The sequence below is a fragment of the Bos taurus genome, unplaced genomic scaffold (assembly GCF_002263795.3).
Source record: "Bos taurus isolate L1 Dominette 01449 registration number 42190680 breed Hereford unplaced genomic scaffold, ARS-UCD2.0 Leftover_ScbfJmS_1899, whole genome shotgun sequence".
NCBI lineage: Eukaryota > Metazoa > Chordata > Mammalia > Artiodactyla > Bovidae > Bos > Bos taurus.
In genome coordinates, this window is record NW_020190994.1 from 1,042,651 (window position 1) to 1,057,721 (window position 15,071).

Here is a 15,071-nt window from a genome sequence, read left to right on the forward strand (position 1 = left end):
AGTCTGTATTAAAATACAAACTGACAACAACTTAATAGTCATATTTTCTTTTCATGCAAGGGTGAAGAAATTCAAAGAAATGGAGCAAGGGAAAACATGACACAAATAACAGAAAATTCTCTAGAAATGAACCTACCCATATAAAAGCTGAGCAGATGTTCCAGGGTTCTGTTATCTGCATTCATGCTACAGCGTTAAAATGACATAATTGCCAACAAATAATCATCATTAATTCTGACTATATAATTTACCTTTATAAACACTTTCCTATGAAACTTCTACATTTTATTAGTATGATCTTGTTTATATCTTTTAGTTAATAAGGAAAAAAAACTATCGTCTCTACTTAGGAGATGTTTCCTAAGACCAGAGGAATAAAATGAATATTGGAGTGTAATGGAGTAATTAATTCACTAGGTCACTAGTAGAATTTGATCCCACAGTTTCAACAACTAATTGAGTACTCTGCTAAGCACAAGATAATGTGTCTATTTGTTCAGGGTTCTAGGAAGTAGCTAAAATGAAAACATGTCACATTATATTGTTGATTTTCATCATCATCAATACACACATTTTTAAGCATACCCATGTCATCAGTGTTTTCCTACTACTGAAGTCAGTGAAACTGACATGCTCCCCTTAATTATATGCAATCCTCTAAATGTAAATACACATATACAGATGCTAACAAGTTAATTACCTCTTCTAAGGCATTCCACAATTCATTATCCGTATGCTCATTAAAGGGATCCAGATTTTCCCTCATTGTTCCAGTGAATAAAACGGGTTCCTAAATATGCCAAAACAGTGAGTGTTATTACCTTAACCTCTTTTTATTTTATTCTAATGTGTACAGACTGTCAAAATTAAAATACAAAAAAACATCTAAATTCATTAATTATTAATAATAAAGTTGCAAATGTATGTTTACAAAACAGTATCTCTAAAATAATTTTCCATTGTACAAAGTGTGCTACAAAATATCTTCTGAACTACTGAACACTAACAGAAGAAAGTGTTGAAGTTTTTTTCATCTTAAGGAAAAAACTGAAGACAAAGGAAGACTTTATTTAAAAAAAAAAAATACCACCCTGGTAATAAATATCTGTTTAAACACTCACACAAACTGAGGAAATAATTACATGAGAAACTTAACATCAAGATGTTAACTGTCAATCCTGGTGTGACTGGGAAATACCAACAGCATGATTAGTAGAGGTTTGTGCCTCAAAGCAAACCATTAAATATTTACGCATTAGCACTGAAGAATAAACTAGGCTATTTTCTCCATTGGTCAGACTGTCTTCTAGGATCTGGAATCTCTCCACATGTGTGAAATGAACATCCCCACATGTGCAAGGGGAATGTCAGCTCCTGGGGTCTGCAGCACCTCTGTCCATGGAGAGATCACCTCTGATTTTGGTATCAGCTGGCCCCCACGTTCTCTCACATGTGTGTTAGGGTGGCCTGCCTCACAGAACTTCATTATTAACTGCAAGGACAGGAGGACCTGAAACCCACTGTGACCTGTGTCATGATACTTTAATTTAAATAGTCCTTCCTATTCCTCTGCTTCAGGAGGAGCCACAAGTAAATTAATCTGGGAATATATGTCTCTTCTTGGCCTCAAGAAAGAATCCTGTACATAAGCTAATGTAGGCCATTTACATTTTCTTCTGGAAGGCTCAGTAAGCCAGGTCATAAGAATATGGGCAGAAGAGAAGAGCCCAATTGGCTCCTTTCAGTGAAGGGGGCAGGACAAGTGGAGGCACATGTGTGGGAACAAGAGGAGACATGACTCCTCCACAAGTGCCCAGAACTGCTTGGAATCCCCACGTTCAAATCCTGGCTGGCATTGGGGCTGGACTTTCCTCCTCACTTCACAAAAACCTGAGAGGAAAGATGAAGAAGACAGACATTTCTTTTCCCTAATCATGAGGAAGAATGATACTCAGGAAGCCTTCCAATCCTTCCTTCAGTATGGTCTCAGTTTTAAGTCTAGTGAGAGAGAAATGAATACAGAAAACTCAGGGTGTGCCACCAAAAAAAGACATACTCCTGAGCAAAATCCACAATTAAAAAGACATTATAAAGGGAGATTTAATTGCACAAAGTTGATTAAGTGGCCAATATGCTTCCAAAGCACTGAAAATCACTACTCATACAATATTTCAGAATGAGTACTTGTCGGGAGCCACATTAGGCATTGCTAACAAAATGGAGGCATGGCCCCAACCCCCTCTCCTCATACTGCAGGCACGGTCCTGGGATGAAGGAGTTAGGTCCTGTGATTCTGACTTATTTTTCCTTTCTTCAGTTGAATTGGCTGCAAAGAATGTTAAGGTGGTTATTGTTCTTGAGAGGAGCATGAGAAGGCACAAAGCCTTCTGCAGTTGTGCCCAGAGAATAATCCATAAAGTTAACCACTGACATTTGTTCAAGGATCTTTACAAAGAGCATTCCAGGATGAGCATGTAGGCCGCAGCTTGAGGCCATGGGAAGGATTATTATCTGAGACCTGTTTGTGAGGGAAATGTTTATGGCAAAGGAAGTTTGCTGAGTTTAGGGTTTAGGAATAATTAAGAATAGTTAGAAGCTAAAAGTTTAAGGAATGTTGTAGTGTTAGCATATTTTACTATAGCTTGTAGGGATTAGGAATTTTAGAATTAATAGCTAGAAGCCTTTTTAGGAGATAGTGAGTTTAGGAAATTAGGGGCAAGCAGGATTTAGAAAGATAAGAAATAAACTGAGGAATGTGGTATGCAGCCCAGACATAAGCATGAGTTACAATGTAATCACAAGTAATCACATTCTGAGAGAATCACTGAGGCAGGAACTCTGTTTGAAGGGCAACAATGAGACAATTAATTTGGGTGAGGGGGAACTGAAAATGTCAAACCTCTGACCTAATGCTTTTGTCAAAGTATAAAAGAGAACCTGGAGCTTGAAATAAACATGTTCCTTTTCAGGGGAATAACCATAATTCTACTTCAGATTTTTATAAAAACTTGTTAGTCTTTGTAATTATCAACCTTAAGATTCCCACATGCAGGTGATTTCTCATCCTTCAGCTGTCTCCATGAGTTTTACACAAGCGACATAGCCAGGCGAGGGGAGGCTGGTCCCCAATATTCTTCCTCCTTCCCTTCTCCATCTTCCCTTCATTTTCCAGTTTCTTTCAAGTAAGCAGGCTACTCCCTGCATATAATCTCAATCTCAATTGAACTACTTCAGATCCTGAGCACAAAGAACACACATACTTCAGCTACCTGTTGTGGTTCTGGAAATTTGTTAAGAAGAACTTTCATTTTAGATTATTCCTAAAATTTTGAACAGAAGTTGAGGAGTATCTTCTTAAAAACACAGAATTCATCTTTGAAAGTTCACCCCAGGACTGATGGTCTATGTCCCCACTCCCCTGTCTCTGCTCCTACCCAGGTCCTTGTTACCATCACAACTCCCCAGTTCTGACCTCTTCATGCAGGGTAAGCAGTGACGGGGATGAGCCTGGGAGGAAGAGAGAACACCATGGAAGCTCCCTGCTTCCTGGATCACAAGGACCTGGGATCCAGGGAAGATGGTGTGGGCCTGGCTCAGCTAAGAGGGGCAACTCAAAGAAAGAGCACTGGGCTCCCCCTCTGCAGAGTCTGCTCTCAGCTTCCTAAGTTTCCTATATTGGGGTGTTGAGACACAAGCATCACTGCTTCCTACTCATTTGTGGGGAAGACAAATGTAAGTTTTTGCACTTAGACAAGTAAATTCAGGCAACCAAACTAACAGACTTTCTCCACCTCTGCAGCTAGCAAGACGCTGTAAAGACAAAGGGCTCTTGGTTGGGGAGGGATAACATTTTGAGTATCTTCTCCTGACACATATCAGCTCATAACATACAAGTGCATAAACCCATTTCTAAATTGATATTGTCCAAATGAGGGACAGAGCAATAGGAGTAGTATCTTCTGGCTTTGTTCTATACTTATTCATTCTTTCTATGGTTTGGGGAGTCCTTTCAAGTGGGATGGTAGGGAAAATGGCAAAAATATCTGATGAGTACAACACAGTTGAAGAATTGATGCTTTTAATTGTGGTGTTGGAGAAGATTCTTGAGAGGCCCTTGGACTGCAAGGAGATCAAACCAGTCACTCCTAAAGGAAATCAACCTTGAATATTCACTGGAAGGACTGATACTGAAGCTGAAGCTTCAATACTTTGGCCATCTGATGTGAAGAGCTGACTCACTGGAAAAGACCCTGATGCTGGGAAAGATTGAAGACAGGAGGAGAGGGGGATGGTTGGATGGCATCACCGACTCGATGGACATGAGTTCGAGTAAGCTCCATGAGTTGGTGATGGACAGGGAATCCTGGTGTGCTGCAGTCCATGGGGTCACAAAGAGTCGGACATGACTGAGAAGTGGACAAGGTGGAGACTGGAGAGCGTAGGTCTCTGTTATATGACTAGTACTTTGGATTTTACTCTGCTGCAATGGGAGTCTTTGGAGACAAAACTGAAACTCTTCGCTATACAACTGAAACACTGTGAATCAACTATACTTCAATTAAAAAAAATAGACACACATAAAATTTGAATCCTGGTTCTGCCCCTTACTTGAAAAATAGGATAAGCTCCCAGTAACTCAGTTTTTAAATCTGTCAGATAAAGATAACAACAAATTGTGAGGATTAAGCAGGAAATGGTGGGATAAGAAACTAAAATGTATTAACAATTCCATAAACTTTAGGAATTATTATTAATATTCTTGTAACTTGTCAGGGACTGTAACAAGCACTAGAGGAACAGAAATGAGAGATATAGGCCCTGTCCTCAAAGAGAGAAAGAAAATAGTCAAGAGTGTGGAGAGGGCTGAGAAAAAGGCTGGAGGTTTTGGTGGGGGATTGGAAAGTAAGATCATGTACAAGGTGATAGTCAGGAAAGAAGCTGGTGGGAGGAAAGCCAGAAATCAAAATACAAAAAAATTTTAGTCTGAGTTCTTGCTCTTGGTGGAAAATGTTAGATATATTTCTCTGTTATGCTTTTCCCCAAAATTCCTATTGTGTTTTTTTGTTTGTTTGTTTTTGTTTCTTTGCCCTACTATTAATATTTATGTAACAATTCAGTTTTTATTATTAAGCAATAAATATAAAGAAAATCACCAAAGACCATGAACACATAAACAGAAATTAAAGAGAAAAGTCATTTCAGAAGGTGTTACTGTTTTTACTTAAGTAGAAACAATACCCAAAAGGCCAGTGCCCTGATTCTTAAGAATAATAACAGTTCCTGATGACTGAACATTCCTAAGAATGAGACATGGGCACAAACATTATCTCACTAAGTTACATCTTCACAAATCTGTGGGTCCATGATTTCCAGAATGGGTTTAAGGACGAGGATGTTGACGCTTGGCAGCCAAGTTACATCATCAAGGCCTCACAGTCGACGAGGCAGAGCAGGAATAAACTGTGGGTCACACTGACACTGGGTCTACACTACCATTCTATCCCCGTGTGCCTCCTGAATGGCTTACTGGGAATCTTTACACTGAAATTTCTCTCCAGATTCTTTTTCTTTAATCAACCAACACTGCACCTTGGAGACAAAGGCATAAAAAGTGGAATCTACATGGATACAAAGCTTAGCACTATTCTGTAAACACACTCTCTGGAGTATGTACCTAGAACATGCTCCAAGGAAGGATGGAACCCAACAGAACAGAACCAAAACATGCTGAGGTCAAGGCATGTTTAGTCCTTGCTCAGATGTGCTTCCAAATATTATTGGCAGAGCCAAGAATCATCCAATGTTATTTATTTACAGAGTTATTTTATGTATACAAGCATGCAACTTTTTCCTATTAAGAAGCATTAAAAATAACTCAGGGCATGTTTCTAAAGCTTTGCATCCAATGATATGAAAGGAATTTACAGACATGCCCTTTATTTCTACTAACTAATCTCACATGACCATTTTAGCGATGAGTACCATCAAAACATAAAACTTGGGAATCTAAGCTCATTTATTTTCTACTGTAACCATAAGTCATAAATCTAATAGCCAGAGGAAATCTTTAAATATGGGGACTGAATGTGCTGAAACATTCTTCCCATTTTTCCTGAAAGGGATACCTTTGAAAAAAAATTTTTTTCAATTGTGATAAAATATACATAAAATTTGCTGGATTAACCACTTTAAATGCACAGTCCAGTGATGCTAAATACATTCATATTGCTGTACAGCCATCACCACCACCCAGCCGGAGATCTCCTTTCATCTTAAGGAACTGAAACTCTGTACCCATTAAACAACATCTCCCCTCTCCTGGCCACTCCTGGCACCCACCATTCTACATCCTGTATCCATGAATAGCAAATTTGCCCTTTGTAAATGACTTATTTCACTTAGCTTAATTTTTTCAAGGTTCATCTGTGCTATAGCTTGTGTCAGAATTTTCCTCTTTATTAAGGCTGAGTAATATTCTACTGTATGTGTATGCACAACATTTTGTTTGTTGACTCATCTGTCAATGGACACTTGAGTGCTTCCACCTTTTTGCTGTTGAGAGTAATGTTGCTATAACAAACACGTTCCAGTATCTCTTCAAGACCTTTCTTCCAATTCTTTGGGGTTTATATTCTAAAGTAGAATTGCTAGGTAGGTAATAGACTATGGTTTTTCCAGTGGTCCTGTATGGATGTGAGAGTTGGACTGTGAAGAAGCCTTAGCACCAAAATATTGATACTTTTGAACTGTGGTGTTGGAGAAGACTCTTGAGAGTCCCTTGGACTGCAAGGAAATCCAACCAGTCCATTCTAAAGGAGATCAGTCCTCGGTGTTCATTGGAAGGACTGATGCTGAAGCTGAAACTCCAATACTTTGGCCACCTGATGCAAAGAGTTGACTCATTGGAAAAGGCCCTGATGCTGGGAGGGATTGGGGGCAGGAGGAGAAGGGGACGACAGAGGATGAGATGGCTGGATGGCATCACCGACTCGATGGACAAGAGTTTGAGTAAACTCTGGGAGTCGGTGATGGACAGGGAGGCCTAGCCTGCTGCGATTCATGGGGTCGCAAAGAGTCGGACATGACTGAGAGACTGAACTGAACTGAACTGATGATAATTCCATCATTAACTTTTCAGAGCAACCACCAAGTTGATTTCCATAGTAGCTGGACTATTTTACATTCCTATCAGCAATGAACAAGGATTCTAATTTCTCTACATCCTTGCCAATGCTTATCACTTTCATTTTTCTCTCCTTTTTCTTTGATAACAGACATCTTAAGGGGTGTGAGGTGGCATTTCACTAGAGCCTGAAAAGAATATCTTGGTTTTAAAATTACTTAGAGTAATTCCAGGTATTTTTGAGGTCACGGGTAGATAGCAACACTTGTACCCAAGTCCACATTCGCCTTCCTTTGGGAGCCATGTTGTACATGCTTCCTGATAAACAGGTATTTCAGGACATATTGCACCCACATTCCAGGAAGCACATTTGCCTGGCTCATTCTCTCTCCTCTCCTCTCTGTTTCTCATCTCAAGAGGGTATTTTTCTGAGCTTCCTTTGATGGGCAAATGATTACTAAGTATATAAATAAAAAACTCAATTTTTTTTTTTAATAAGCAAGTTGTCAAAGCAGTGGGCAGGATGATAGATGAGGACACAGGAACTAGGTTGCCCTTGGCTATACACTTGGAGGATAGTAATTTCTCAGTAAATATCATGGAATTATGTTCAGTGAATGAACCACAAGGAAAGACAGGAGCGTCTACCGGTCCATATAATCCAGTCTCCAAAACTCTCCCTGAAAGTTATACTACTTTACGAAGAAGAAGAAAAGAAAACAGAATCAGAGCCTAGGAAGAGATGGCCAACTCAACACTCCACCATCACAGCAGGCACATATGGGTCTACATGAAGCACTTCACACTCACTGACCTATTTTGTCCTCACAACAGATTGAGGGGTTGGTCCTGTTATCTGCCTTGTAAGACAGAGAAAACCAAGATACACAGAGACAGAATTCTGAGTCCCCTGCTCTTCCTTATTATTCTGTACTGCCTCCCTGGTGAAAATTATTCATTAATGGCTAAATTGTCAGTCTCCCCAAAGCATCTATATATCCTATAATTCTCAAAGCCCCACAATTTCACAGAAAGTTCTCCAAGGAGATATCACTTTTTAAAAGATGCCCTCATTTCCCACAGCAAAATTATATCTATAAGACACTTATTAATAAAATTCATGTTTCCCTATAGGAAACTCTCCGGTGCTAAGCAAACCATTTATCCTTCTGTTCTCAGAATTATGTGATTATCAGTCGATAACATTGTGGAAACTGAGGAAGTCTGAGTCCAGAAATCTATCTCAGTAAGTTATTAAATCACATACACACAAAACTAACAGATGAAAACAAAACAAAACAAAACCTGGTATCCAATGAAAGTGTTTGTTGAAAATACCTCCTGCTAAAAATATGCTCTATTGGGTAAAAAAGGATCAACTCATTCCCTTAATTTGAAAAGACTAATCAAATTAAAAGCACTTAAACTTTAGATACCTTATGAAAAGAATATGTGAGAGTGCTCTGCTATGCATACCTGAAGTGCAACTGACATTTTCTTCCTTAAATCGTGCAGTCCAATACTGGTTGTCAAGATGTCATCAATATAAATTCTACCTCCAGGTTCTGACAATCTAAAAAGGGCAGCAATGAGGGAACTTTTTCCAGCTCCTGTTCTTCCCACAATGCCAACCTGTAAAGAGACCCAGGGGGATGAAGAATTAACAGGATGCACAAAACCCAGGAGAACCCTGATTGTTGAAGATGAATTTTAAAAGTTCTATTATATGTAAAGAATAGTCTATAAGTTTCTCAAGCAAGGCCCTGTTGACATTTTGGACCAGATAATTCATTGTTGAGGGTCGGGGGCCTGTCCTGTATATTTTAGGATGATTAACAGTAGCCATGAACCCACTAGATATCAGATGCAACGCCCAAAACTGTGGCAACCAAAAATGACAGAAATTCACAAATGTCCCTAAATGAGACCACCATCATCTCTAGAATACACAATATAAAGTATAATGACTTTTATGCCTTCTATTCAGATTTCCCTGAGTAAATGCTTAATATGCAGAAAACTGTTTGTTTTCTACAATTATCACATAGTATCCATTATGTGGTATGTTAGAGGGGGAGACATGTATGTGTATGTGTTATATATGTGTGTTTGTTTGTGTGTATGTATGTAACTAACATCCATAAATAAAGGAAGAAGATGACTTAAATAACCTGACTGTGGTGAAAACCCAGCAGTCTCCTAAGTAGTCCATAAGAAGTCAATTTTAAATTAGTTTTATGGAACTGGAGGAATCAACCTACCTGAATTCAGGCTCTACTACAAAGCCACAGTCATCAAGACAGTATGGTACTGGCACAAAGACAGAAATATAGATCAATGGAACAAAATAGAAAGCCCAGAGATAAATCCACGCACATATGGACACCTTATCTTTGACAAAGGAGGCAAGAATATACAATGGATTAAAGACAATCTCTTTAACAAATGGTGCTGGGAAAACTGGTCAACCACTTGTAAAAGAATGAAACTAGAAAACTTTCTAACACCATACACAAAAATAAACTCAAAATGGATTCAAGATCTAAATGTAAGACCAGAAACTATAAAACTCCTAGAGGAGAACATAGGCAAAACACTCTGTGACATAGCAGGATCCTCTATGACCCACCTCCCAGAATATTGGAAATAAAAGCAAAAATGAACAAATGGGACCTAATTAAACTTAAAAGCTTCTGCACATCAAAGGAAACTATTAGCAAGGTGAAAAGACAGCCTTCAGAATGGGAGAAAATAATAGCAAATGAAGCAACTGACAAACAACTAATCTCAAAAATATACAAGCAACTCCTACAGCTCAACTCCAGAAAAATAAACGACCCAATCAAAAAATGGGCCAAAGAACTAAATAGACATTTCTCCAAAGAAGACATACAGATGGCTAACAAACACATGAAAAGATGCTCAACATCACTCATTCTCAGAGAAATGCAAATCAAAACCACTATGAGGTACCATTTCATGTCAGTCAGAATGGCTGCATCCAAAAGTCTACAAGCAATAAATGCTGGAGAGGGTGTGGAGAAAAGGGAACCCTCTTACACTGTTGGTGGGAATGCAAACTAGTACAGCCACTATGGAGAACAGTGTGGAGATTCCTTAAACAACTGGAAATAGAACTGCCTTATGATCCAGCAATCCCACTGCTGGGTATACACACTGAGGAAACCATAAGGGAAAGAAACATGTGTTCCCCAATGTTCATCGCAGCACTGTTTATAATAGCCAGGACATGGAAGCAACCTAGATGTCCATCAGCAGATGAATGGATAAGAAAGCTGTGGTACATATACACAATGGAGTATTACTCAGCCATTAAAAAGAATTCATTTGAATCAGTTCTAATGAGATGGATGAAACTGGAGCCTATTATACAGAGTGAAGTAAGCCAGAAAGAAAAACACCAATACAGTATACTAACACATATATATGGAATTTAGAAAGACAGTAACAATAACCCTGTATACGAGACAGCAAAAGAGACACTGATGTATAGAACAGTGTTATGGACTCTGTGGGAGAGGGAGAAGGTGGGAAGATTTGGGAGAATGGCATTGAAACATGTATACTATCATGTATGAAACGAGTCGCTAGTCCAGGTTTGATGCACAATACTGGATGCTTGGGGCTGGTGCACTGGGACGACCCAGAGGGATGGTATGGGGAGGGAGGAGGGAAGAGGGTTCAGGATGGGGAACACATGTATACCTGTGGCGGATTCATTTCGATATTTGGCAAAACCAATACAATATTGTAAAGTTAAAAAATAAAATAAAATTTAAAAAAAAAGAAAAAATTTAAATTAGTTTTATTCCTACTCCCTGTGTAATTTGACCTTGAGAATTACATGGGTAATTTTACAGAGATATCAACAAGTCAAGTCAGAAGGATTATACACAAACAAGTATTCACTTTCTCAGGGGTATGTTATTTATTTAAGAGGAATTATTCTTCGGCAGAAAAATGAAATCACTTCCTGATATTAAATACCTTAATTACATTTTATCTTGAAAGGAAACTTCTTCACATATAAAATGCAGGTCTCAGTCTTGAAAGACAGAGCCCAGTAGACAAAATGTACATAATGAGACCAACAATAACACAGACAATATTTGATATTTACATTGGACCTTTCATCAGAGTAGTTCAAAAGACATTTTATTAATACATTAATACTTAAAATTGAACCTTGGAAAAACACATGTCAAGCGTCAGTCTATTTATTAAAAGCAAAGCAGAGAGAAACTAAATGCACTAACAGTAAGGTTAAAGAATCAATACAATGTAGGTAAAATGCTGGTGGTTGGTAGTTTAGTTGCTAAGTCGTGTCTGACTCTTGCAGCCCATGGACTGTCACCTGCCAGACTCTTCTGTCCATGGGATTCTCCAGGCAAGAGTACTGGAGTGGGTTGCCATTTACTTTTCCTAGGTAAAATGCTGGTGGGGGATAAAACCACATTCAAATATATATGCAGAAACTGGCCTTTTTTACCAATGAATTTTAAAATGAAAGAAAGCATTAGACGATCAGTCGTGTCCAACTCTTTGCAACCCCATGGGCTGTGGCCTGCCAGGCTCCTCTGTCCATGGAATTCTCCAGGAAAGAATACTAGAGTGGGTTGCCATTTCCTACTCCAGGGGATCTTTCTGGCCCAGGGATGGAAGCCGGGTCTCCTACTTTGCAGGCAGATTCTCTACCGTCTGAGCCACCTAAGAAGCCCAAATGCAAATTTTCCGAAGGAAGCTTTCCAAGAGATGATTTCATCTCTATGTAAAATCTGGAATTGATGAGAGTGTAAGATATGCTTGAATCATTTGTAAATCAGTAAAGTTTTAAAACTCCTGGCTTTAAACAAAGAAGAAATAAATCTTTCTGAGTAATATAATCAGAATGCTTAGAACTTTTCATGTTTTCTGATTTGAAAACCTCTGAAGTTTCACATCTTAGTCTGTAAAATCAATCATGGCACTTCAAAAAAGAATTTATCTTTATAGAGATTAAATGTAAGAAAAGTGGGTTCAGCTAATTTTATTATCTTATAAAGATAATGCAATGACTATAAGATATTTTGATATTGTTCAGTAGTGTCTGACTCTTTGCAACCCCATGGACTGCAGCATGCCAGGTTTCCCTGTCCTTCCCTATCTCCTGGAGTTTGCTCAAACTCATGTCCATTGAATCGTGATGACACCCAACCATTTCATCCTTTGTTGTCCCCTTCTCCTCCTGCCTTCAGTCTTTCCCAGCATCAGGGTCTTTTCCAATGAGTTGGCTCTTTGTGTCAGGTGGCCAAAGTACTGGAGCTTCAGCATCAGTTCTTCCAATGAATATTCAGGACTGATTGCCTTTAGGATTGAATGGTTTGATCTCCTTGCTGTTCAAGGGACTCTCAAGAGTCTTCTCCAGCACCCCAGTTCAAAAATATCAATTCTTCAGTGCCCAGACTTCTTTATGACCCAAGCCTTATATCCGTACATGACTACTGGAAATACCATCGCTTTGACTATACGCACATTTGTCAGCAAAGTAATGTCTCTGCTTTTAAATATTCTGTCTAGGTTTGTCATAGCTTTTCTTCTAAGGAGCAAGTGTCTTCAATTTCATGGCTGCAGTCACCATCCACAGTGAGTTTCTGAGCCTAAGAAAATAAAGTCTATCACTCTTTTCATTGTTTCTCCATCTATTTGACATGAAGTGATGGAACCAGATGCTGTGATCTTAGTTTTTTGCATGTTGAGTTTTAAGCCAGATTTTTCACTCTCCTCTTTCACCTTCATCAAAAGGCTCTTTAGTTCCTCTTTGCTTTCTGCCATTCAGGTGATATCATCTGCTTATCTGAGGTTACCGATATTTCTCCCGGCAGTCTTGATTCCAGCTTGTGCTTCATCCAGCCCAGCATTTCACATGCTGTACTCTGCATTAAGTTGAATAAGCAGGGTGATGATATACACCCTTGAGGTACTCCTTTCCTAATTCTGAACCAGTCCATTGCTCCATGTCCGGTTCTAACTGTTGCTTCTTGATCTGCATACAGGCTTCTCAGGACATTTTGTACCTTATGTTAAACCCTAATTCGTATAATACAGATGGGCCATTCTCTGCATATAGGCAGGTCATAGTATGTATTTATGTGGCTCATGCATTCTGTGTACAGGCAGGCCTCAAAGATATTTTGAATATCAAAATAAACCAAGTTATATGAATGTTTTGTTTCTCTGTGCAAATAAAAGTTATGTTTATACTATACTGTAGTCTAGTGATGTACAATAGCATTATATATAAAAAATGTACATACCTCAATTTCAAATACTTTATTTTTAAAAGAATGATAACCATTTATGCATTTATAGGGTAGTAACATTAAAAGCCACTGATCACAGATCAGGATAATAAATATAATAATAATAAAATGGTTTGAAATACTGCAAGAATTATCAAAATCTGACAGAGACACGAAGTGAGCAAATGCTATAGGGAAAACGGTGCCAGTGTACTTGCCTGACACAGCGTTGCCATAAATGTCCATTTTTTTTAAAGCATTATCTGCGAAGCACAGTAAAACAGGTGGGCCTATATTTCTGAGTGTTCTTATACATAAATCAACACACATCAGGACACAGGTGAGAACTGATCTGTGAGAATGTGTGTATGTTCTCATGGTATCAGCTCCACCAAAACTAATCCATCTGTGCAAATGGGAACATCTATAAACTTTGCGTAAATGGACTGAGATATGTAGGGCACCAAGGGCTGTTCATTACCACAGGACTGTGAGTTCCAAACTCCAGTGAAGAGAACTAAAAAACCAGGGGACTTCCCTGGCATTCCAGGGGTTAAGAGTCTGTGCTTCTACTGCTGGAGGCATGAATTCGATCTCTGGTCAGAGAACTAAGATTCCACATGCTGCATGGCCTCAGACCCCCCAAAAAGAAAAAGGCAACTCAAAGAAAACCTGATTCTGATTATTCCTAGAGTTCAGTCATCAAAGCTATAGTCCAAATGTCTTTTCTGGGTAACCATAGGGTTTTACCAATTGCCCATTGAGAGTGTCACCAGTGTCAGTAAGCTTACATTCTTCAATCTAAAGATACTTGGTGTCTTCCCTGATGGCTCAGTGGTAAAGAAACTGCCTGCCAATGCAGGAGACGTGGGTTCAATCCCTAGTCCAGGAGAATCCCACATGCTGCAAAGCAACTAAGCCCATGCGCCACAACTATTAAGCCTGCACTCTAGAATCCATGAACCACAACCATTGAGCCTATGTGCCACAACTATTGAAGCCCTCTCACCCTATAGCCCATGCTGTTAACAAGAGAAGACACCACAGTGAGAAGCCCACACACATTAACTAGAGAGGTGCCCGAGCAGCAACAGAGACCCAGCCCAGCCAAAAATAAAGAAATAGATACAATTATAAAGACTCTTAAAGAAAATCTTCTGTTATTTGCTTGCAGCGGCCCCTTTCTGTTTTTCCAACCAGGTTGCTCTCTGATGGTAACACAACTTGTTAGACACTTGCTCCTGGATCTCTCTTCACGCATCAAACTCAACATAATCAACACCCAATGCTCCACAGAAAACCACCCCTTCATCCGTCTCCCCCACTTACTCTCATTACATCTTTCCCAGGCTCACAGTGTTTAAAAAACAAAATAAACTCTTTCCTTAATCATAATCAGTGCAAGTGAATTTGAAAAGTAAATAAATACTAGCTATGCCCCAGCACTCTGAAAAAAAATTCTTAAAATGATGTTTTTACTTTCTAGGCTTCTATATGTGTTCTTTTTGTTGTTGCTGTTGTTATTTTTTTGGATGTGTTCTTAAAGATACAAGTTCAAATATTTAAACAAAATGGGATTAATGTGAACATACTGTTATATGTGCTTTCATTTCATATTTCATAAAAATTTACATTAATTGTTGCATAAT

The 15,071-nt window shown here is 38.8% G+C and overlaps 1 protein-coding gene across 3 annotated transcripts in view; it reads right to left on the minus strand.

The window, feature by feature from the left end:
- Positions 1–15,071, minus strand: part of LOC132344757 (ATP-binding cassette sub-family C member 4) — a 69,815-nt gene that overhangs the window by 36,500 nt on the left and 18,244 nt on the right. For 2 of the 3 annotated variants that reach the window (XM_059884443.1, XM_059884444.1), the window contains exons 6-7: positions 8,600–8,755; positions 701–790 (exon numbers count right to left, since the gene is read on the minus strand). In XM_059884443.1, the coding sequence (XP_059740426.1) occupies positions 701–790; positions 8,600–8,755 (246 nt within the window). The remainder of the gene's footprint in view (positions 1–700; positions 791–8,599; positions 8,756–15,071) is intronic. The other variant, XM_059884445.1, reaches the window with a different exon arrangement.